Source organism: Oenanthe melanoleuca, chromosome 15, assembly GCF_029582105.1.
Source record: "Oenanthe melanoleuca isolate GR-GAL-2019-014 chromosome 15, OMel1.0, whole genome shotgun sequence".
Taxonomy (NCBI): Eukaryota; Metazoa; Chordata; class Aves; order Passeriformes; family Muscicapidae; genus Oenanthe; species Oenanthe melanoleuca.
Genome location: NC_079349.1, coordinates 12,599,856 through 12,623,307, shown reverse-complemented (window position 1 = coordinate 12,623,307; position 23,452 = coordinate 12,599,856). Strand labels below are relative to the sequence as shown.

General features: G+C 51.9%; 1 protein-coding gene across 4 annotated transcripts in view; it reads right to left on the bottom strand.

Annotated features, from left to right (window-relative positions):
- Window positions 1-23,452, bottom strand: part of OSBP2 (oxysterol binding protein 2) — an 87,064-nt gene that overhangs the window by 47,501 nt on the left and 16,111 nt on the right. For all 4 annotated transcript variants that reach the window (XM_056504373.1, XM_056504375.1, XM_056504376.1 and 1 more), the window contains one exon: window positions 15,914-16,122. In XM_056504373.1, coding sequence (XP_056360348.1) covers window positions 15,914-16,122 — 209 coding nt within the window. The remainder of the gene's footprint in view (window positions 1-15,913; window positions 16,123-23,452) is intronic.

The window sequence follows — 23,452 nt, the reverse complement described above, 5'->3', positions numbered from 1 at the left end:
CACCCTGCCAGGGCAATGTACTTATTCCAGAGCCACCCAGCCAGGGCAGATTCCTTATTCCAGTGCCACCCAGCCAGGGCAGATTCCTTATTCCAGAGCCACCCAGCCAGGGCAATGTCCTTATTCCAGTGTCACCCTTGCCAGGGCAGATTCCTTATTCCAGTGCCACCCAGCCAGGGCAGATTCCTTATTCCAGTGCCACCCTGCCAGGGCAATGTCCTTATTCCAGAGCCACCCAGCCAGGGCAATGTCCTTATTCCAGTGCCACCCCTGCCAGGGCAGATTCCTTATTCCAGTGTCACCCAGCCAGGGCAATGTCCTTATTCCAGTGTCACCCTGCCAGGGCAATGTCCTTATTCCAGCTCTACCCCTGCCAGGGCAATGTCCTTATTCCAGTGCCACCCCTGCCAGGGCAGATTCCTTATTCCAGTGTCACCCTTGCCAGGGCAGATTCCTTATTCCAGTGTCACCCCAGCCAGGGCAATGTCCTTATTCCAGTGCCACCCCAGCCAGGGCAATGTCCTTATTCCAGTGTCACCCTGCCAGGGCAATGTCCTTATTCCAGCTCTACCCCTGCCAGGGCAATGTCCTTATTCCAGTGTCACCCAGCCAGGGCAGATTCCTTATTCCAGTGCCACCCTGCCAGGGCAATGTCCTTATTCCAGTGCCACCCAGCCAGGGCAATGTCCTTATTCCAGTGCCACCCCTGCCAGGGCAGATTCCTTATTCCAGTGTCACCCAGCCAGGGCAGATTCCTTATTCCAGTGTCACCCTGCCAGGGCAGATTCCTTATTCCAGTGTCACCCCAGCCAGGGCAATGTCCTTATTCCAGTGCCACCCCTGCCAGGGCAGATTCCTTATTCCAGTGCCACCCAGCCAGGGCAATGTCCTTATTCCAGAGCCACCCAGCCAGGGCAATGTCCTTATTCCAGAGCCACCCAGCCAGGGCAATGTCCTTATTCCAGTGTCACCCTGCCAGGGCAATGTCCTTATTCCAGTGCCACCCCAGCCAGGGCAGATTCCTTATTCCAGAGCCACCCAGCCAGGGCAATGTCCTTATTCCAGTGTCACCCAGCCAGGGCAATGTCCTTATTCCAGTGTCACCCAGCCAGGGCAGATTCCTTATTCCAGTGTCACCCAGCCAGGGCAATGTCCTTATTCCAGTGCCACCCTGCCAGGGCAATGTCCTTATTCCAGTGTCACCCAGCCAGGGCAATGTCCTTATTCCAGTGTCACCCAGCCAGGGCAATGTCCTTATTCCAGTGTCACCCAGCCAGGGCAATGTCCTTATTCCAGTGCCACCCCTGCCAGGGCAGATTCCTTATTCCAGTGCCACCCTGCCAGGGCAATGTCCTTATTCCAGTGTCACCCCTGCCAGGGCAATGTCCTTATTCCAGTGTCACCCCTGCCAGGGCAATGTCCTTATTCCAGTGTCACCCTGCCAGGGCAGATTCCTTATTCCAGCTCTACCCCAGCCAGGGCAATGTCCTTATTCCAGTGCCACCCTGCCAGGGCAGATTCCTTATTCCAGGGCCTCCCTGCCATCCTCCATCCCCGGCTCCTCGGCTCCATCAGCACTCCAGCCTCATCCCAGCATGCACCACAGATCAGTTTAACCCCATCCTTGCCGGGAGACACCTCATCCTGCCAAAATCAGGGGATGGGGAGCAGCACCTGCAGCCCCAGCCCGGGGAGGTTTTGCTGGGGCCAGCTCTGGAGTGCTGCTCTGGGACACCCAGCCCCAAACCCAGAGGGATGCTGCTTTTTGGGGAGGGAGGGGGAGATATGGAAGCTTGTCCCTTTAAATGCTGCTGGAGGTTATTTTTAGGACATTGGCTTAAAATAAAGATCAGAATTCCTTTTTTTTTTTTTTTCATCAGAAAGTCCATTATCCATCTTAGTCACTCAGCCACATTTTACATCCCAAAGCTCCAGAGGCTCCCTCAGATCCATTTTCTCACCCCTCCACTCTAAAATCATTGGATTTTCCCAGCTTTAATTTTCCCAGTCTCAAGGGAATGATGAATTCTGGAGGAAAAATGCAGCATAAATCCCAATTCAGAGCCCACAGCTGCAGCCAGTGGGATGCAGAGCATGGAGCAGGGACTGGGAATCTCCCACATGGATTAATAGCTTGCATTTGATCTTTTTTTCCCACTCCAGCTGGATTATGAGGATTTTACAGCAAGAAGGAAATGTTTGTATTCCAGCTTTTAAGTTGGAAATACTTTCTGTGGACACCTTTAAATAAAAAGGCAGGGACTGTGCAAGAATTCTGTGTGAAAAAAGGAGAAATTCAGCCAGATCACACTATCCTTACTCAGTGCATTCAAGCCAGAGGAACTAATGCTGGCAGTGCACATACACACAAAGATTTATTAAATTACTGGCACTTGGGAAAGAATCAGTTCTTAAGGGAAAATTACCACCACAAGGGATTGGATTTTTAATTGGAGAGGAGAGGTAGGTCTTGATGGGATTTAGCTCAAAAGAAACATTTCCTGCTTTGATACCAGATCCAAGGCCCTGCTGGAGGCAGGAGCTGGGTTTTGACACTGAGACAGAGTTGATAAATACCTATACAGGGCAATGCATACACAGACACACACACATTTATATTCCAGAAACTCTATCAAATGTTAAAAGCCATTTAAAAATGCAACTTCTACCTTCCAAATATTTTGCCTGGAAGAAAACAAGGCAGGTAGGTCAGAGGACGGCTGCAGTTTGAGTTTGATCTGACTTCAAGTTTGATGAAATTCCAAAACAAACTGGAGGACTTTAATTCTGTTTTCCCATTCCCAAGTGTTCCCTACAACACTCCCAGCTGCAGTCACTGCACTCCTCACCTGACATCTCCTTTGTCATTATCTACTTTATCTTGAAAGCTCCATAATCCCTCATTTTCTTTTATCTTTACAGCTGTGCCACATCCACCTCCCAAACCACCTGACAAAAACATCAGGTCATTGTCACAAAGCCCTGCAAGGACTAGAGGGACCAAACCACCTCAAACTCCAGTTTCCAGATTGGAAATGCTTTATTTGGAGCAGTTACAATAACTTCTCCCTGGTTCTGAGGTTCCCTGCACCAGGCAGAATCATGGAATGGCTTGGGTGGGAAGGGACCCTAAATCCCATCTCCAAGCTGCTCCAAGCCCCATCCAGCCTGAGCAAGGGGCAGGGACAGGGACAGGGACATTCCTTGCCCAATTTCAAGTCCTTGCTTCAAATCTTATGGTGATAAAACCACCTAAAAATATTCTGGGGACTTGTGGCTGTACTGAGGTACCTCATAATACACTAAATATGAGATATTAAATAAAGTAATTTATTGTTTATAATCCAATATTGCCTTGAAATACTCTTCCCAATATTGCCTTGAAATATCCTTTTCAGAAATGCCCAAATATCCCAAAATAGAACAGCTGGGCTGATTCCAGGTGTTCCTGCTTTGGGATTGTTGTATTTTGCAGGCAGAATTATTCTTAACACTCAAATTATTTTCCTGCTCCTGCCCCCTGCAGACACAAAGGAGAAGTGGCACTTCCTTCTGCAAAAACCTTCATTGCACTGGAAAACATTCAACACATTATTTACATAGTAGAAAGTAAAGAAAAAACCTACCAGTTATACTGGGGATTTTCTTCCCTGCCTGAGAAGAATTCCAGCCCTGGGTATCACCAGGGAACACCCTGCAGGTCCTGGGCAGTTTAAGCCAGGCTGCAGATCTCAGCCCAGGAATGCCCAAAATCCAGCATGGTCCAAGGTCAACCACAAGGGTCTCCAGAGGAACAGCCCCCTGAAGGCTCTCCAACGGCTCAAATGGATGTTTTAACAGTTTGCTCCTGGCTTCATTTATTTTATCCCTCTCAAAAATGCTGCTGGAGTGCAAGAAACTCCCACCTGCCCCACCCTGGTGACACTGAATCCCACTGGGTTTGTGTGCTATGGAAATCTTGGATTCTTCAGTTACACAGTTCATCCTTGAGAAGGAAATCAGTGGAATAATCAAATATCCTTGTTTTAACAGGCAGTTGGAAGAGCTCCTACATGAGTTTTCCATCACACATTCTGCTCCCAGACTGTTGGAGAAACTTGGTTCATCCAGGAGCTCCATCCTGCAGCCAGGGGCTGGAGAGCAGAGCCACAACCTGGAGGGAATTTTTTCACTCCTGTCCTTGTTTAAAGCCAGACATTCACAGTGTTTCACAACACTTTCCATGAAGGAAATTCTCCCTGATGTCCAGCCTGAACTTCCTCTTCATAAACCAACCTCCATGGCTGGAAAACCTCCCCCTGCAGCACCCAGGACCCTGTTTATAAAGGATTAACAGCTCTTGTACCCCTCCATCCTCTCCCATGTCAGTGTAACCCCCTGACACCCCCAGATCCTTCCTGCTGCTGCTCTCTGCATCCAAGGGTTCAGCCCTTCCTCCCTCCATCCTGTCAGGAGCTGAGGGATAACCCAGTGTGCCACTGCCACCACTGTGCTCCCAAATCCAACACCCACCACACCCTCAGTGAGGCTCTGGCAGCAGTTTAAGCTCCTACCAGCACATTTCAGGGAGAATCCAAACTGGGTGTTTATCATCTTGTCAGGCTTTCAGCTCTCTTTGTTTCCCCTTCCCTTGCTGAGCTTTAACTGTAAATGAATACTTGAGTTCCTCATGAATGAGTTACTGCCAGAGGGAGAGCTGCTCCCTGAGGAGATTCATTTTAAATTGAAAACACTCCTTAGAGCTAAATTTTTAGTTGAAGCTACAAATCTAATAACTGAGGTCAAAACTGCCTGGTTATCCATCTTCAGGAGCAGCATCCCTGCCAATATGATGCTATTACAGCACACAAGGAGTCATTTTCCATGGGAGAAAATGCCCATCCCTGCAGCAGTGGCTCTGCCACTGTTCCACCCCCAGCACAGCCTCTGGGGGAAGCTGGAGCTGGATTCCTGCTCACACCTGTCCCAGGACAGGGCTCCTGCAGGACAGGCTGTCCTCAGCCCAGCAGGGCCAGGAGCCCCAGCAGACCTCCCAGCAGAAGCAGAATTCCATTAATCCCATCCCACCACTCACCAATGGATAAAAAAAAATAAAAAGCTGAGCAGTATAAAAATGGCATTATATCCTCTGCCAGTTGATCCTCACTCCCTAGAGTGACAACTTTAGCTTAAAGACTCCTAAAACTCCACAAGAATTCTAAATTTCCCAGGTGGATTGGGGGAAACAGCCCAAAGGAGCCTCAGATTGCAGCAGTGGGAGGAGCAGAGGAGCTGACAAAGCTGAAGTGAAGAGACACTCCCAGGCACCAGCAGGTGCCAGCACAGCCCAGTGGATGAGCCCCTGCCAGCCCAGTGTCGCTGCAGGGGGAATTTGGGGGTCCCCACCTGCTGGGAGCAGCCTGAGGGCTCTGTCTGGGGCAGGGACAGGGGCTGGAATGCTGGGAGAGGAGGAAAGGTGACTCTCCTGCCCTACTGGAGTGTCCAAGCAAGGTCTGGCTGGCAAACCCCTGTTTCCCAAGACATCCATTAGAGGCTGCAAAGTCAAGCACAGGCAGCAAATAATCTCAGTGTCTCCCAGGCCAGGCTTGGCCAGGGCTGATGTAAGAGCTGGGAAAGCTGCACAGGCAGCCAGGAATTGATGGAAGCTGCCCACCAGGAGAGGGCAACCTGCTGCTGCTGCATGGCCTGGGCTGGGAGCAGGGGAGTGCCCAGCAGGAAAGGGCCCTGGGGGTGCTGGTGGCAGGGGCAGGACAGGAGCCCAGGTGTGCCCAGGTGGCTGTGCCAGCCCTGGGGTGGCAGCAGGAGCAGGGCAGGGCCCCTCCCCTGTGCTGGGGCAGCTCTGGAACCCTCCTGACAGCAGAGCCTGGAGGGGCTGCAGCGTGTCCAGGGCAGGGACAGAGCTGGGCAAGGGGCTGAGCCCCAGCAGAGGCTGAGGGAGCTGGGAAGGGGCTCAGCCTGGAGAAAAGGAGGCTCAGGGGCCCTTGTGGCTCTGCACAACTCCCTGCCAGGAGGGGACAGCCGGGGGGGTCGGGCTGTGGGAACAGGAACAGGGACAGGAGGAGAGGGAACGGCCTCACGCTGGGCCAGGGGAGCTCAGGGGGGATTTTGGGAACATTCCTTCATGGAAAGGGTTTTCCAGCCTGGCACAGCTGCCCAGGCAGTGCTGGAGTTCCCATCCCTGGAGGGGTTTAACAGCCATGGGGATGTGGCACTTGGGGACGTGGGGCAGTGGTGGCATTGGCAAGGCTAAGGGAGGGATTTGGGTGATCTCTGAGGGCTTTCCCCTCCTAAACAATTCTGTGATTCTGTAACTGCAGGATGCTCAGATATGCCATGTAGCTTGTCCAGAGGGATGTCAGAAATCCCAGGGGGTGGAAGCCACACCTGGCTCTGCAGGTGCTCTGACCCTCCAGCTGAGTCCCAGCAATTCCCTGACACCTGAGTGACAAATGAGCATCCATCCCAAATTCCTTCAGGTGCAGGGAGAACCCTGATGGGCTCCCTGTGCCCAGCCAGAGCTGCTGTATCCCACCACCAACCCAAATCCTATTTTCCCTTCTGTGGCCAGGAGCAGGAGCTGTTGGGCTTCACTAGACACAAACATCACAAGGTTTCCTGCCAGTCCCTCATTCCTCAGTCCAACAACTCTGCACCTTCCCTCTGCCCCAGCCCAACCTTCCAGAGATGCCTTCAGACCCACTGAAGGATCAATTTTCACTCAGTGACTCATTTCTAATTAGCAAGGACTGCTATTGTTTCCAGAGCTGAACCTGATTTACCTCCAACAGCCTTTTTCTGTGCCAGGTAAAGAAAAAAGCCCGTGGGAATTCTGAATGACTGACAATAACAGTGAGATACTGAACTGGTTCCCTGAGCTGGGAATCTCCCCCTTGGTGCTCCCAATTGTATGAAAATCTTCTTTGTGCTGCTAAAGGTGGCATTAAAAGCTACTTACAGGTGAAACCAGCCTTAAAAATCAGTAACTGTTCCCAGCACTGAGAGAGTTCAGTGCACAAGTGCCAGGCTGAGCAAGGACTTGGCTTTGGTCCTGTCCCTCCATCCCTTGTCCCAAGTCCCTCTCCATCTTTTTTGCAGCCTACCTTCAGGTATTCTCATCCTTTGCTTCTCCTAGTGGATAAAGTTTTGCCTTATCTGTGATTCCAGCCCCTTTCCCTGTGCCATTTTTCCAGAAACCTGTGATTCTTAGTTTGGGGGATAAGGTTTTCCAGCATATAAATATGATGCATGCTCCTATTTTAGACAGCACTAGAAGTGCTTGAAAGTTTTGATATTATTTTTAGCACAAATATTTTTGAAAGTCTTCCTGAGCTAAACCTGGTGTGTCACTGGTACTTAGGGAAACCACATTTTTTTGCCTGTTGTGAAAAATAACAAGTTTGTAGTATATAAAAGTGCTTTTTTTGCTCAAACACCAAAGCCTTGTCACCAAGGGTGAGTCTCTCCTGGTTCCCTGCCAGGCAAGCACTGTGTATTCCCTGAGATTTTAAAAACCCACTTTCCTGTGTGGGTGCAGAAGTGGGAAGGATGATCCTTGTTGTTCCTTCCCTGCTGCACTTGCTAATATTGGGTTTGTCATTTTGGGAACTTTTCTCTGAGTCCCTCCCTGCTGGGCACTGGGAATGGGGAAGCTCTGCCTGCTGGGGATAAAGGTGTCCCTGCCCAAGACAAGATGAGATTTAAGGTCCCTTCCAAACCATTCCACAATTCCATGACCCTGCAAAGGTTGTTCTAAAACCCCTTTGGATGGAGGTCACAAAGCACCACTTGCAATTCCCCAAGGGAAATAATTAGCTTTGAGTTAAGGTGAAATGTGGGCACAGCTGCCCAGGGGTCACTGGGCTTTGCCAAATGACCTTGGGAAATTCTTTTGTCAAAAAGATGTGTGGAAGGGAGGAGATCCTGTGGAAACAACAACAAAGAAGGTACTGAGAATGAGAAAGGAAACACTCACTTACACTCACTCACAGCTGGAAAATATGGAAATCTCCTTACTCAGGCCACACACTCACAGTGTTGTCCAGGGCACAGGAAAAAAGGGCCATAAATAATTAAATGAGGGAAAAATACAGACTGAAAGAAACAGAGGAGATGGACATGAGAGAAATATAAACCAGAAACACAATCCACAGCATTTTTGGAAATAAGAATGGATTTGTGGTACAGCAGAGACCATTCTGCCCTGGTATTTATCACTTTACCAATTTATAACCAGCTTTTCCCTGCTCTTTATCAACTCCAGGAATAGCACAATCCTCACCACAGGAATTTATTCTCTCCCTCCCATTTTTGCTGGAAAAGAATCTGCTCTCCAGCTTGCCGCACAGTGAACTGAGCCCTGTGTGTACAACAGGATATTTTAGCCCCTGGGTTCTGCCCACCCTCCCAGCTCCCACAGGCACCAGGCAGGACTGAGCTAGGACCCAGAAGGATTCTTCTGCATCAGCTCAGCCAAAAAAAGAGTTTTTCCTTCACCACAGCTGTCCCAGGTCACCCTGGTGAGGAAGGAAGGGGCCTGGTGTGCCAGCAGAGCTCAGAGAATTGTGGAATCACTCAGGCTGGAACAGCCCTCCTGAGATCACTGAGTCCAGCTGTTCCCCAGCACTGCCAAGGCCACATCCACACAGCTGTTAAATCCCCCAGGAATGGCAACTCCACCACCTGGGCAGCTGGTTCCTAATCCTGACCCCCCTTTTCATGCAGGAACATTCCCCAACACGCAATCTGAACCTCCCCCAGATCCTCGTGCTGCACATCCCACCCCCTGCTCTGGCAGGAGAGTTTTCCCAAGCTCTGGTGTGGGCACAGAGCCTCCTGCCCACCCCTGCTGGGCCAGCCCTTCCCAGAGCCTCACCCCCCCTGCTCTGCTCTGTCACATTCCTGTGTTGGCTTCCAGGGGGGTGTTGCTGCAGCCTCACCTGGAATGCTGAAAACACAGGAGCCCAAAAAGCTCCACGGAGAAACTGCCACAGGGCCTGGCTCACCACACACCAACCCAGCTGAGGGACTTCAGGAGCCCTAAAACATTCCAAGAGGTGACAGGACAGGGTGACTGCCCAGAGAATGGAGCAGCAGGATTCCCTGGGCACTGGCACAGGGCAGGGGAGGCAGGGGGATGTGCCTCTGCCCTTGGGCAGCACTGGGCAGCAGCAGGAGCTGTGACATCAATTCCCATCCCACTTCTGCATCCCAGAATCCCAGAATGGGTTGGGTGGGAAGGGAACTTAAATCCCACCCAGTTCCTCTGCCATGGCAGGGACATGTTCCACCATCCCAGGCTGCTCCAACCCAATGTCCAGCCTGGCCTTGGGCACTGCCAGGGATCCAGGGGCAGCCACAGCTGCTCTGGGCACCTGTGCCAGGGAACAAATCCTGTCCAATATCCCATCCAGCCCTGCCCTCTGGCAGTGGGAGCCATTCCCTGTGTCCTGTCACAGAATCATGGAATAGTTTAGGTTGGAAAGGACCTTAAAGCTCCTCTTGTTCCAGCCCCTGCTATGGGCAGGGACACCTTGCACTGGTCCATGGACACCATCCAGTGCTGAGGAGCAGCCACAGCTCCTTTGCTGGCACCAGAGGAGGCAGGAGCAGCAGGAATGGCCTAAATACTGCTGGCTGCTCTGAGCTCCTGCTGGAATGTTTAATTCCTGCTGTTATGTAAGTGGTGTTTGCTGGGTTCCTTTGCTGGGAGTGATTATCACGGATTACATCTGCAAAACAACAAGAGTGACCGTGCAGTGCTACCTGGGAATCCAGGGAAGAGCAGCACCACAGCCAGGAGGGAGCTCAGCTCTGGGCTACTCCATCCCCACATGCAAGTGGAGTGGGAAACAGCAGCAAGGGAATTAAAAACAGATTAGAAAAATAACAAGGCGGGGGAGGGAAGTGGTTCCTGGCTTGTGAAATAGAAAAATCCAAAGATTCCTCCCATCCTCCTCATGTTTGCACCAGCAGGCAGCAGCCAGGAGAAGGGAGAAGTTGGAGGCTGTGTACATAAGAGAACCCTACACTGGTTTGGGGTGGAAAGGGATCTTAAAGCTCATCAGTCCCAGCCCCTGCCACGGGCAGGGACACCTTCCACTAGCCCAGGTGGCTCCAAGCTCTGTCCAGCCTGGCCTTGGGCACTGCCAGGGATCCAGGGGCAGCCACAGCTGCTCTGGGCACCCTGTGCCAAGCCCCCAGCACACTTACAGGGAAAAATTTCTTCCCAGTATCCCATCTAGTCTGTCACTCAAGGCCTTTGTTCAAAGTCCCTCTCCCTGGCACAGGTTCCCATGGATCCAGCCTGTCCAGATCCCTCTGCAAACCCTTCCTGCCCTCCAGCATCCCTGTGGCTGTGGCAGGAGGAGCTGCAGCTCACTGGGGGTGGCTGAGATGGACCAGCCCACCCCAATCCATCAGGAATCTGGGGAGCCAGAGCATCCTGCCAGCTGCAGGAGGGAGCACGAGTGAGAGCAGAAGGCACTGAGAGGAGACAGGAACCACCAGGAGTGGGAAATCCAAGCAAACAACTCCATCAGCAGCACTGCCAATTCTAGTTCTCAAAGGCAGCAGCTCCTGGCATAGTTAACAACAGCTGGCTAGCCTGGGAAAATCAGAACTCCAAGGATAAAAAGAGAATTAGAAGAGCAAGGTGACAGCACTGGCAGCCAGAGCCTCCAGCACAGGGAGAACAGCTCACAGTGCTGGGAACTCACAGGGAGGGGGGAGAGGGAATGGCTGCACTGTCACAGCCAGCACGAGCTGGGACAACAATGACAGGGATTGTCCTGTCCTGCCACAGCCCCAGCACAGCCACAAGCCAAGGCCACCTGGCCAGGGGCTTCTGTGAGGCTGGGGGGAGCAACAAGGGGATAATTCATGGGATGGGACAGGGAAGGTGCCAGATGCTTTGCAGTGCCACAGGCTCAAATCAAAATGGCTTTTTCAAACAAACACCTGCCTTGGAAAAAAGACAAAAAATGAGCTGAGCAACAAAAGTGACATAATCAGTGGAGTGATTAAAGGCAAAGCTGAGGAATAATTAATTATGGCTATTTTTTAATGCTGCCATAAAGGCTGGATCTGGGATGTCAGAGGGGAACTCCTTGCTGGCTTGAGCTGCCCCTTGGCTTCCACCCACCCAGCTCACCCCAACCCTGCAGTGGGATCTCTATGGCTGCAGCTCCTCTCCAGAGCTGGATTTTCCCTTTCCACTTTACTGCAACAGGAATTCACCCTAAAACCAGAGTAGAGGGCATCACCAGCACAACCAAGGATCTTCCTCCCTCTGCCCAGTGCACAGAAAGCCCCCAAAAGAAATCCCTCCCCGTTTTTCAAGAGGAAAACAATGGATTGAGGCAGGAAGAATAATCAGGTAACCCAAGTAATCAACCCCCAGATCACTGACCCACACCACAGGGTGTTGGTTTCAAAGTGAATTCCCCCCAGGATGGTCACACCAGGTCAGTCTAAACCCCCAGGAAATTCCATCTCCTCCCCAGCAAGCACACTGCAATTGGTATTTTGAAAACAGGATACTGGGCCAGGGCACAGGCAGTGGTTCCTCTGATCCCTCACTGCCAGAGCTGTGCTGCACAAGGAGCCCCCAGGTCACATTCCACACCCAGACAGTTACAGCTTGTACCCCAAGGGATAAAACTGTGCCCAAATCTCTTGAGTCTCCCTGGATTTTCTGGCTCCTGGCAGCAAGTGCCACCATTTAATTGGAGGTTGTACAAAATATTAATTATTCCTGCTCCATTTAAACCTATGACCTGATAATCCCCTCCTTTTTCTTGTTACAAGCACTTGTCCCCAACTTTTCCTACACTCAGACAGTCATAGAACTGTTGAGGCTGGAAAAGACATTTAAGATCAAGTCTAACCATTAAACCAGCACTGCCAAGGCCACCACTGCCCCATGTCCCCAAGTGCCACATCCCCATGGCTGTTAAACCCCTCCAGGGATGGGAACTCCAGCACTGCCTGGGCAGCTGTGCCAGGGCTGGAAAACCCTTTCCAAGAAGAAATGTTCTCAAAATCCACCCTGAGCCTCCCCTGGCCCAGCCAGTTTTTATTTCTCTGGTTAATCTTTTGCCTGTTTGGTTGTTTGGGTTCTCTTTTCAAGTTCTGAAAACCCTGTGAGTCATTGTGGGGAGAGAGAGGGCATCTCCTGGGAGGAGATCCCAGCAGATCACAGAGCAAAGCTGCTTTCCTTCTTTCCCACCCTGATTATCAACTCCCAGATTTCTGCTGCACTGACTCCAGCCTCAGCCAAAGGAACCAGATGCCTCTCAGAGTGGTTGGCAGGTGAGCTGTTCTTGGCACAGACACCAGCACTGACCTGCCCAGTGAACTGGATTTCAGCCCCAGGAACACCAAAATCACTTTCTGCCAGCCTGGAATCTGCTCTGGATCAGGTGAGCACTGGAATCACAACACAGCTTTCACCCCCTCTCCTGCTGGGGATCCCTGAGCAGGGAACCAAAAGGAGTCACTAACTCCCTCCCAAGTCCATTTTGGGGAGTTTTCCTAGTGTATAAAATACCAGCAACATATTTCCACACTTTTGCAAAGACCCCCTTATTACAAAGCCAAGAAAACAATCCTGATATATTCAGCACTCACACAACTCCTGGGTGTCATGATACTACTCTAAAAAGATAGTTTTGTATCTATTTTTGTCTTTGTTTAAAGCAAACCCACCACCCACAGTCACCAACCACAGAGGGTCAATACAGAAATCTGATTTTTCAGGCCAGGGAAGAGCAGAGGGCCACAGCCAGTACTGATAACAGCAGGTGATGGAGCTGGGTGAGGATGAACCACAACTTCACCCACACTTTGCAATCCCACAGGAATGGCAGGTTTGGCTGAGCAGAGCTAGGTCTGGGATGTCCTGCCCTGCTGTGACACTCAGATGAGTCTGAGAGGCACTAGGGCCATGTGGAAGTGAGGAGAGCTAAGGCAGCAGCTCAGCCCTGCTCTCACTTTCTGCTGCTAATCCCCTGCAATCCCCGGGCAGGTTTCTCCTGCAAAGCAGGATGAGGACAGGGAGCTCAGCTCACGCCTCCCAGACCAATGTCCAGGTCACAGCTCACTGCTGAAACACTCCTGGCTGCACAGGGGCAGAGGGGAAACCAGAGCTCCCCATGCACAGAACAGCAAAGTCTCTGTCCCATACTCGCTTTGGGGACAGGTTTTGCTGTTAAAAACAGACATGAAAAGCACTTCTGTGAAATGGCTCATGGGTGCACAGCTCCAGCCAGCTGCCCAGCTAAAAACACTTCCACAGCTGCTCAGTTCAGAAGAACTCCTGGGGCAAAGACCCTTTTCAGCCACCCCAAAATGGTGACCCAGCAGTGAAGGGATGGGCAGCAATTTTCCAGTCCTTCTACCCATCCAATTTCCCATCAAATCTCAAACACCCTGACAGCCCTGAGGGCTCAGTGGTTCCTGCAGAAACAGTGAATGGAATCCCAGCTCAGGCTCCAGAGGTTTGTGGGGGATTCAAGGCTGAGCATGTGGACACAACAGAAGGATGGGGAACATCCAGGGGGTGGAGACTGGAGAGGGCCCAGGAGAACCTCACAAGGTTCAACAGCTCCAAGTGCAGGTCCTGCATCCAGGTCAGGGCAATCCCAGCCATGAGCACACACTGGGATAGGAACTCCTTGAAAGCAGCCCTGGGAGAAGGATTTGGGGTGCAGGTGGGTGAGGGCTGCACCTGCCCCAGCCCTGAAACCCTCCCTGCCCTGGGCTGAGCCCCCAGTGTGAGCAGCAGGGGAGGGGGGGATTCTGCCCCTCTGCCCCACCTGCAGAGCTGCCCCAGCCCTGGGCCCAGCACAGGAGGGACCTGGAGCTGCTGCAGAGAGTCCAGAGGAGGCCACAGAGACACTCCAAGGGCTGGAGCCAGGCTGGGAGAGCTGGGGGTGCTCACCTGGAGAGGAGAAGGATCCAGGGAGAGCTCAGAGCCCCTGGCAGGGCCTGAAGGGGCTCCAGGAGAGCTGGAGAGGGACTGGGGACAAGGGATGGAGGGACAGGACACAGGGAATGGCTCCCACTGCCAGAGGGCAGGGCTGGGTGGGATATTGGGAAGGAATTGTTCCCTGGCAGGGTGGGCAGGCCCTGGCCTCTGAAGCAGGCAGTGCCCAGGAGCACAGATGGCCACAAGGATGCTCTGTGTGTCCTTTCCCAGGACAGACAACATCAGACACAAACCTGCTCCTCTGCCCACGTTACCAGCCCCCTCTGCCACCCTCTCCCAGAGCCATGGATGCTCCTCCACCCTTTGTGCTCCCTGGAGCCCACCTGGGCTGTGCAGAGCAGTCCCTGGGGAACACACAGGTTCTGAGGATCCCTCAGGGTAAGAGGCAGCAACTCAGACAATCCTGCACATGAGCAGACTTGAAGGACTGGGGACTTACAGCAAATCCAGAACCTCTTCCCTTTACTTGTAAACATCCACCCAGTGCCCATAGGGGCACAACATCAGGAATTCTATTTTGATTCAAGCCAAACACACAGTCACTCTTTACTGTAATTAAAAAGATTAAAAAGAATTGGGACAAACCATCAGGCAGGTGAACACTAAGGCATAAAGTAATTCACTGATGTGCTCAGCTCTACCTCCACAGCACAAGGATTCATCACCCATTTACAGATGTCTCAGGAAAAGCAGAAATCTAGTGTGGATTTTCTCTCCCATCAGCTCCATAGCTGGATGAGAGCTGAGTCAGCAGAGCTGCAGCCACATCCACAGCACTGCTTCAGCCTGGAAACCCTGGAGCAAGAGCCAGGAGCTCAGCACAGCCAGGCTCTGCATTTGCTATTTTTACAGGCAGATACAAACCAAAATAGCTGTGCCTGACTCAGGAGGCAGCATGGCTGACAGCCCCTGTGACTGCTGCACCCTGACCCAGCACTGCCACAGCCCCATGGCCCCAAGGGAGGGTAAACCCACATTCACCTCTCCAGGAGATCCTTTCCCACACTCACCTCTCCAGGAGATCCTTTCCCACTCACCCACCCAGCTGCAGGACTCTCCAGCCCCCACAGCCACCTCAGTGCAGCCAGGACCAGCAGAGTGTCCCACCCTGCCCAGCTAAACTAGTGTGCCCAGAAACTTCCCCCTTCTCCTGCATCACCTGGGCTCTCTGTCAGTATTTGCATATTCCAGAGCTGGGATTTGAAGTTTGCAGATTATTGGACAGGGTGTGGGAATAAAGAGCCCTGCTGGGAGCTGCCAGCTACAGCTCTGAGCAGGGAAGAAAGAGAGTGGGGGGCAGCAGTTCTAAGAGGTAAGAGAGGGGAGTGAGAGAAAAAGTAAGGGAGCAAAGTAAGAGAGGTATTTTCCCATTTACAACACAATAAATCTTCTTCTGTGTTGAATATTCTAATTTCCACTAACCAATCTAATACAAGATACAAATTCTCTAGCATTTACATACAACCTATAGGAATCACTACATTACCATGTTTTACTGCTTTCTTATCTCTAAACTTTATCTCAGACCCCTCCTGTCATGCCTGGAGAGGGTCTCTGCTGCTTTTTGGTATTAGCAACAACTGGAGTTATCTTAACAAAGGGAGGAGACCTTCAGCCATCCACACTGGTGGTATTAGCAACAACTGGAGTTAACAAAGGGAGGAGACCTTCAGCCATCACACTGCTGGTATTAGCAACAACTGGAGTTAAATTAACAAAGGGAGGAGACCTTCAGCCATCCACACTGGTGGTATTAGCAACAACTGGAGTTAAATTAACAAAGGGAGGAGACCTTCAGCCATCACACTGCTGCTGCCAGCCACTCAAACACTGCTTTATCCCAATCTCGCCGATGATCTCCACACTCTCAGTCCCTGCCAGGCTCTCCCCGGGCTCTGCTGCCCCTCCTGCCCAGCAGGGCTGTACCTGACTGGTTGTTGCGCATGCGGATGGCCTTGGCCTTGGCCAGCTCCAGGGCCGTGACCCAGCGCTGCCTCTCCACCTCCGAGTTGGCCTTCAGGTGGTAGGTCCTGCCCCCGTTGGACAGCACGATGTTGCACGAGTCCTCGGTGTCGATGTGGGCTGTGGACAGGTTGATGGTGCCCCGGCACGTGTGGGCCATCTCTGCCTGTGTCCTGCGGAGAAACAGGGACAAGGAAGTGTCAGTGCCCCTGCAGCTGGGCCAAATCACCTCCCAGGCATCCTCCTGCAATCCACTAAAGCTGGAACAGGTCCTCAAACACAGAAGTAAGGACGGGCTGAGGTGTTTAGATGGAGCTTGTTCCCTTGGAGGAGCAACACTGCATCATTCCTTACACACTCACATCCCACTGTGTCCACTGCTTCTGGCTGCTCTAAAAGCAAAGTTACCAAATTCACAGAACTGTCCTTCTCATCTCATTCCCACTGCTGCTTCTCTCCCTTCTCCCAGCTGTACCACCTCCACCAGAATTCCAGCATTTTGTGGCTCTTTTTACCCTCTCCCTTCCATCGTTGTTTTTGTCCAAATGTGCTTAGACCTGGTATGTGCCAGCCCTGGGGTGGCAGCAGGAGCAGGGCAGGGCCCCTCCCCTGTGCTGGGGCAGCTCTGGAACCCTCCTGACAGCAGAGCCTGGAGGGGCTGCAGCGTGTCCAGGGCAGGGACAGAGCTGGGGAAGGGGCTGAGCCCCAGCAGAGGCTGAGGGAGCTGGGAAGGGGCTCAGCCTGGAGAAAAGGAGGCTCAGGGGCCCTTGTGGCTCTGCACAACTCCCTGCCAGGAGGGGACAGCCGGGGGGGTCGGGCTGTGGGAACAGGGAACAGGGACAGGAGGAGAGGGAACGGCCTCAGGCTGGGACAGGGGAGCTCAGGGGGGATTTTGGGAACATTTCTTCATGGAAAGATCTGTCCAGCCCTGGCACAGCTGCCCAGGGCAGTGCTGGAGTCCCCATCCTTGGAAGGATTTCACAGCTGTGTGGCACTGGGGGACATGGACTAGTGGCAGCCTTGCCAGTGGCAGGTTAAGTTTTGACCTCAATGCTCTCAGAGGGTTTTCCCAACCTCAAAGACTCTGTAAATCCACAAGAACACGGGAGCAGGGAGGTTTCACAGGCACAGCCTAGAGCTGCTCTCAGAAAGTGCTGGTGATCAAGTTCACTATGGGATGGAGATATGGTCCCTCCCAGGAAGAATGGGCAGCAATCCAGGGATACCCACTGCCAACCTGATTCCTGAGGCTGCTTGTTACACTGGAGGAAGCCACTCTGCCTGGCCAGCAACTCAAGTCCCCAAACCCCCCAAACATCTCAAGTACACCTGCTCAGCCCTGACTGATGCTGCTCTGTGGGACAGATTTATCCCAGGGCTGTATCCAAGCTTCACATGAGGACATGAATTCTTCCAGATGCCTCATAAAGACTTACAGCTCGTGTCTCTCAGCACCACAGGGTAAGTTCAGACCCAGTGCACTCTGTGGTTGCACTTTTTGCAGGGGATGAGCTGGCCCCAAAGGAATAAAGCCTCAATTTTCATTCCCAAGTCGTCCCTTCACATTGCAGCACATGCTGTGTTCCCAGGAGGGATCCCTTCCCACCTTGAGAGAGCTGCTAAAATCATTTTCTCTTCTCCACAAAGCAAAGATCCCCGAGGTGACTGCACTAAACCAACTGCAGACTTTCCAACTCCTCCACTCCCTTCCCTGCCAATCTGCACAGGAAATCAATTCCTATCCATCAGCACCCACACACAGGCAAGAACTTGACCCAGCCTGGAGCCAAGAGCAATCTCCTGTATCCACACATGGGGAAAGCAGCAGAGGTGCCCTTCAGAGCCCTCCTGGTCAGCTGGATCTGCTCATCCACTGCTTGGTTCTTACATAACCTGATCCCAGCACGTCTCCCAGTTCTTCCCACAGCAACTGGAGTGCTGCATGTGGAAAACACCTGGCTGAGGGAGGTTAAACATGGACATGGAGCACACAGAGGTGGAGGCAGCTGAGCCTCCAGGATTTTTTAGCTCTGTGAGGGAGCAAAAGCTGCCGGGATTCGCCCTCGGAGAGCCAGAATTAGAGCTGTGCATGGGAGGCTGGGGGGAACAACAGCCTTGGAGAGAGTCCTGGCCAGGACACACCAGAGAGAAAAAATATCCCAAAATACCACAGGGAGGACTACAGCACCCACCATCACATCAACATCAGAATGTCCCTTCTGCCAGCAGCAAGATCCCAAAGCACCAGGACACTCCAAGGAAACCTTGAGTGATCAGCACAGGGCAGCACTGCCCAGCCCAGGCACCCAGCTCCAGACAGGGCAGGACAGGATCACACCCAGATGTCATGGCTTATTCCCAAAATCAGGCTTGTGGCAAGGGCAGTGCTGTTATGGATGTGCAAAGACCACCAGAGAGGAGATTCCTTGCTCTAAAACCATGGATATCTTTTACCACAATGCCAGCAAGACCCTGTTTCAACCTCCTGTCCAACCTCTTCTGGACACACAGGTCCCAATTCCCACATGGATTTTGTCCAAGCCAGAAGATGCTGTTGCTCTGAATATATGTTTTCCTTTTTTATTTCAACAGAATCACAGAAATTTCAGACTGGTGAAAATTCTGGCATATCCATCACCCACCCTACCTACCAGCTCAACACAGCTCTTGTATCCCAGCCACTCATAATGACAGGTTTTGCAAAAATCTTGAAAGATTTTCTTTTAAAAGTATTATTTATAGCATTTCACCCTTTTTTTGACTGAAAAGCTGCTTCAGCTCCTTAACACCACAAATCTAAACACAGAGAGCTTGACAAGACAATTTACAGCATCAGTTCCTTAAAAGGGATTCAGTCTAAAACTCCTGGAGTCTGATTTTCAGTGACTTGGATTCTACAGCCTGACACACTGCAGTGCCATAAAAGAGCAGCAAATTATAATTTAAAGACCTGCTTCATACTTCTGAAGGGACACTTGAGCTCCAGGAGCTTCTCAGCAAGAGAAAGATGCTCCCAGTTTTTAACAACTCTACCAAATCTCCCTGGATAGAAACAACAAATCTCCCTGTAAGGGCTCACAGGACAGGTTTATCTACAGAGCAAAGAGAAGAAGGTGAAAAAGGAGATAATAAAATAGTTTTTGCCTGCCAGCTCCACACCTGTGGCTTTGGTGCTATCCCAACAGCCAAAGACTGAGTTCTGGATGCTGGGAAGATGCTTTTACACAGAATATGTAATTATAACTGTGTGGCTCTGCTGGAAATTAACAGGACATAGCAAGGAATGAACAAACCCAGCTCACTCTGCTCCCAACACTTATCAAGCACAAGGGATGCCCATGGAATTTCTCTTACCATTTTTGATCCAGTCTGGGTAGCCTTGTCCCTCCTAAAACTTGACTTCTTGTCTGACAGCTCTGACAGCATCAGGCAGAGGAACCCAGCAGGGAGCTGAGACTGTCCTAGTGTCCCAGGCACAGCAGAATTCCAGCCTGAGCATCCACAGGAGCTCAGGGAGCTCCCAGCAGCCCAAGCCTAGGACCAGAGCTGCAATCCTGGCAGCTCCAGCTGCCCCAGCTCAGCCAAGCAGGGAGGGAGTGACACCTGCAGGGACCTTGTGACATTCTGTCCTGGCTGGGAGCATCTGGTATCATGAGGGGCCAGAAACACTCAGGTCTCCAAATTGGATTATCCACCTGAAACCCAGCAGGGAGCCACACAAACCCTGAGCTGAGGGTCCCCTTCAAAGCTGGCAAGGCCAGTCTCCAATATCACCCATGTTCTAAAGCACCTCCAGAGGGAAATCCAAACACAGTTTCAGTTATATCCTGAAATACATTCACACTCCTGTCCTGCAGGTTTCCCTGATTATCTCAAACCCATTGCTTTGCTATCAGCCTCAGAACTCAGCACACCTGATTCTACATCATAGAATCATGGAATGGTTTGGGTTGGCAGGGACATTAAAGACCATCTCATTCCATGGGCAGGGACACCTCCCACTGTCCCAGGCTGCTCCAAACCCCAATGTCCAGCCTGGTCTGGGACACTGGCAGGGATCCAGGGGCAGCCACAGCTGCTCTGGGCACCTGTGCCAGGGAACAATTCCTTCCCAATATCCCACCCAGCCCTGCCCTCTGGCAGTGGGAGCCATTCCCTGTGTCCTGTCCCTCCATCCCTTGTCCCCAGTCCCTCTCCAGCTCTCCTGGAGCCCCTTCAGGCCCTGCCAGGGGCTCTGAGCTCTCCCTGGATCCTTCTCCTCTCCAGGTGAGCACCCCCAGCTCTCCCAGCCTGGCTCCAGCCCTTGGAGTGTCTCTGTGGCCTCCTCTGGACTCTCTCCAGCAGCTCCAGGTCCCTCCTGTGCTGGGCCCAGGGCTGGGGCAGCTCTGCAGGTGGGGCAGAGGGGCAGAATCCCCCCCATGGAGAAGCTGTGGCTGCCCCTGGATCCCTGGCAGTGCCCAAGGCCAGGCTGGACATTGGGGTTGGAGCAGCCTGGGACAGTGGCAGGTGTCCCTGCTCATGACAGGATGTGGAACAAGATGATATTTAAAGTCTCATCCACCCCAAACTATTCCATCATTCTGTGACACTCTCACTGCTTCTTACACCACTGACCTCTCCAGACTCAATGATCAAGACCTGCTTTTTCTACTGTTTCTTTTATGGATTAAGTAGAAACCAGTTTACAAAATTCATTTCTCATCATACTGGAAAATATTGCAGAATTAAGGGCTTTGCAGCCATAAAGAAATATTTACACCCATGACCAACTGGGAAATATCCTTTGGAATCAGGTGCAAGGACTGCTGCAGCAGAGGGAAGGAGATAAATCAAGGACAGGGAACAAACCAGGCAGAACTGGACAATGAATAGCTGGGGACAGTATTTTATTTCCTTCCCAAGAGTGGGAGGCAGCACAAGAGATGCCACAGCCCTGAGTCCCTGCTGTGCCTGAGCAGCAGAGCTTGCTCTTCCCACAGGATGCAGCACAAGGATTTCCATGTGGAATTTGGAGTCTACAGGGCTCCCTGGCTTGGGGAGAGCTCACAGCATTCCCACAGGGGGCAGGGCAGGAGCTGCACTCCCCACTGCTCACTGCCAACAAAAGGCTCTTGTGCCACCACCCCCTCCCAGTGTCACCCACACCATGAGGGACAACAGCTCCTCATGGCTCAGCTCCCACTTCAGAGCACCCATGGCCACATCTGGAGCTTGAATTCCCTGTTACCCCCACCCCACACTCCATCCTTGAAATATCAGACCCATCTGCACAAGTGCTCCAAAGCACACTTCCCAATAAACTGAGATTTCCCATGTCCTTTGTTCCATTTTTAGGGGTGTAAAGCCAGTGAAATCTCTGCTTCCCTTTTAGGCATGAGAATCCCAAAAAACACTTGAATTTGAGCTCACAGGCCTGAAGTCAGGGCATGGAACACTGAAACCAACCCTCTTGGGGTTTTTGCTGTCCCTGGGTTCAAGGAAAAAGGGAGTTCATGACAACTCAATCCCAGAACTCAAATACCCAAGGGGATGCAGGCATGGGGCTCCAGAGGTATTTTCCCAGTGAGTTCAACACACCACAGCTGGTTAGCAGGGCTCTCACAAACCACAAGCTCCATGTGACAACCAGCTCAGATTTCCCCTTTGCTTCCTCTTTTCCTCTTCCTCAAAACCAAGGAAGCACAAACCAACCCCAAACAAGCACATGGCAAGTGTTGGGCTGAGATTCCTGCAAAAACATAGGATTTAGATCTACTTAAAGGCCATCTGATCTGCAACTGGCTCCAGTCAGGATGGGCACAGATTGGGAATAATCAGGGTTAAAGGAAAGCCTGCAATCCTGGCTGCAATCCAGGCTGCAATCCTCACCAGCCTGAGGGATGCAATCCTGGCTGCAATCCTCAGCCTGAGGGATGCAATCCTGGCTGCAATCCTCACCTACCTCAGGGATGCAATCCTGGCTGCAATCCTCACCTACCTCAGGGATGCAATCCTGGCTGCAATCCTCACCAGCCTGAGGGATGTCTGCACCTCAGGTACTCACCACCTCCACAGATCATGGGAATAGTCCCCAACAACCTGTCCAGCAGCTTCCCAAGCTGGTTTCCAGGACAAACTCCTGCCCACACTAGGACCCAACACCAAAGAGCCTCAGCAACAGCACCCAAGCATGGATTTAAGGAAGATTTGGCCATACAGCTCTTCTGTAAGCAGGCAACAAGCACAGCAATCTGGAACTCACACTCCTTTCTCCAGTGCTTTTCCACTTTCATTTGGCTGCAATACCCACCCCAGCAGAGGGACAAGGAAGAACCTTCTGCTCCAGATCATTCACAAACAGCCCTTGTCTCTCTGTGCTTCAGAGAGGGGAAAAGCCTCCAGAGGAGCTCAGGACAGGCAATTTGTCAGACCAATTCCCTCAGAGCCACAGTGCAGGAGCTGGCACTGCCAGGAAGGTTCCATGCAACACCCCAGGAGGATGGGATGTTCTGCCAACACCAGCACCTCCTGCTCAGAAGCATCTTCAGTGTGAGAGAGTTCCATCAGAACATCTGCTGGGGAAGTGCAAGAGTGTAAGACGTGCTCAGGGCAGGAACACCAACACTGCCAAGCTGAAAGGGCTCTGAACACAACAGCCAGCCACCTACCCCTCACCTCTGCTCCTAAATACCATCGAGTTGAGCTGCTGGGTGGCTGAGGAAGACAGAGAAGCTCCTCTCAATATACAACATATCCAAGCTGGGTGCCAAGTACAGGGGCTCATTACCTGAAAAGCTGTGTAAAACCTGCAAATATGCACTCAGACCCCAAAATGCTTTCCCTGCCAAAATGAGAATCACAGCAAAAGGCACAGTTCCCTTCCTCTTGTTCCTCACTGTTGTTTCTGCAGTGCTCTCACTGAGAAGACTCCCACACCAAACACAAAGATACTCTGAAGTCCATCCTGCTGCACACCTCTGGGATTGCCTTCTATACCACATTTCTGCCTCTCTCATGCATGGTGCAGGTTTTCCACCAGGACACCTCAGAATTGCCAGGAGATAAACTAAGCCATAGTGCAGATATCAGCAGATATGGTTAGCACAGAGACTTTGTGTTGGAGATTTTATGGAAAAAAAAAAGAAAAAAACTTAATCTTAAAAAACTTACTAGCAAGCACTCCCACTCCTCCCAGCACATTGTGCTATCTGCTCTGCACCTCTGCAGAGACTGTGTGGCCCTGGCTGATAAGGATATCAGCTCTGCAAACATGGGCACCCAAGGAGCTCCTGGAGGCACAGGTTTGGGGCCTCACCTGCTCCACCACCCCCAGCTCTGCAGGGCAATGCAGCTCCCTGAGCTGGTCTGGCCCCACTCCCACCCAAAAAGGGCTTTCACTGCTTCCCTCCCCACAAGAGCAGAATTAAAGAACTGGGAGCTCAGGAGAGCATCCCAGTACATCCCAGCACAGAGACACTGCTGTCCCTCAAAGCCCAGAAACCAGAACACCAGCTGAGGGGCTTC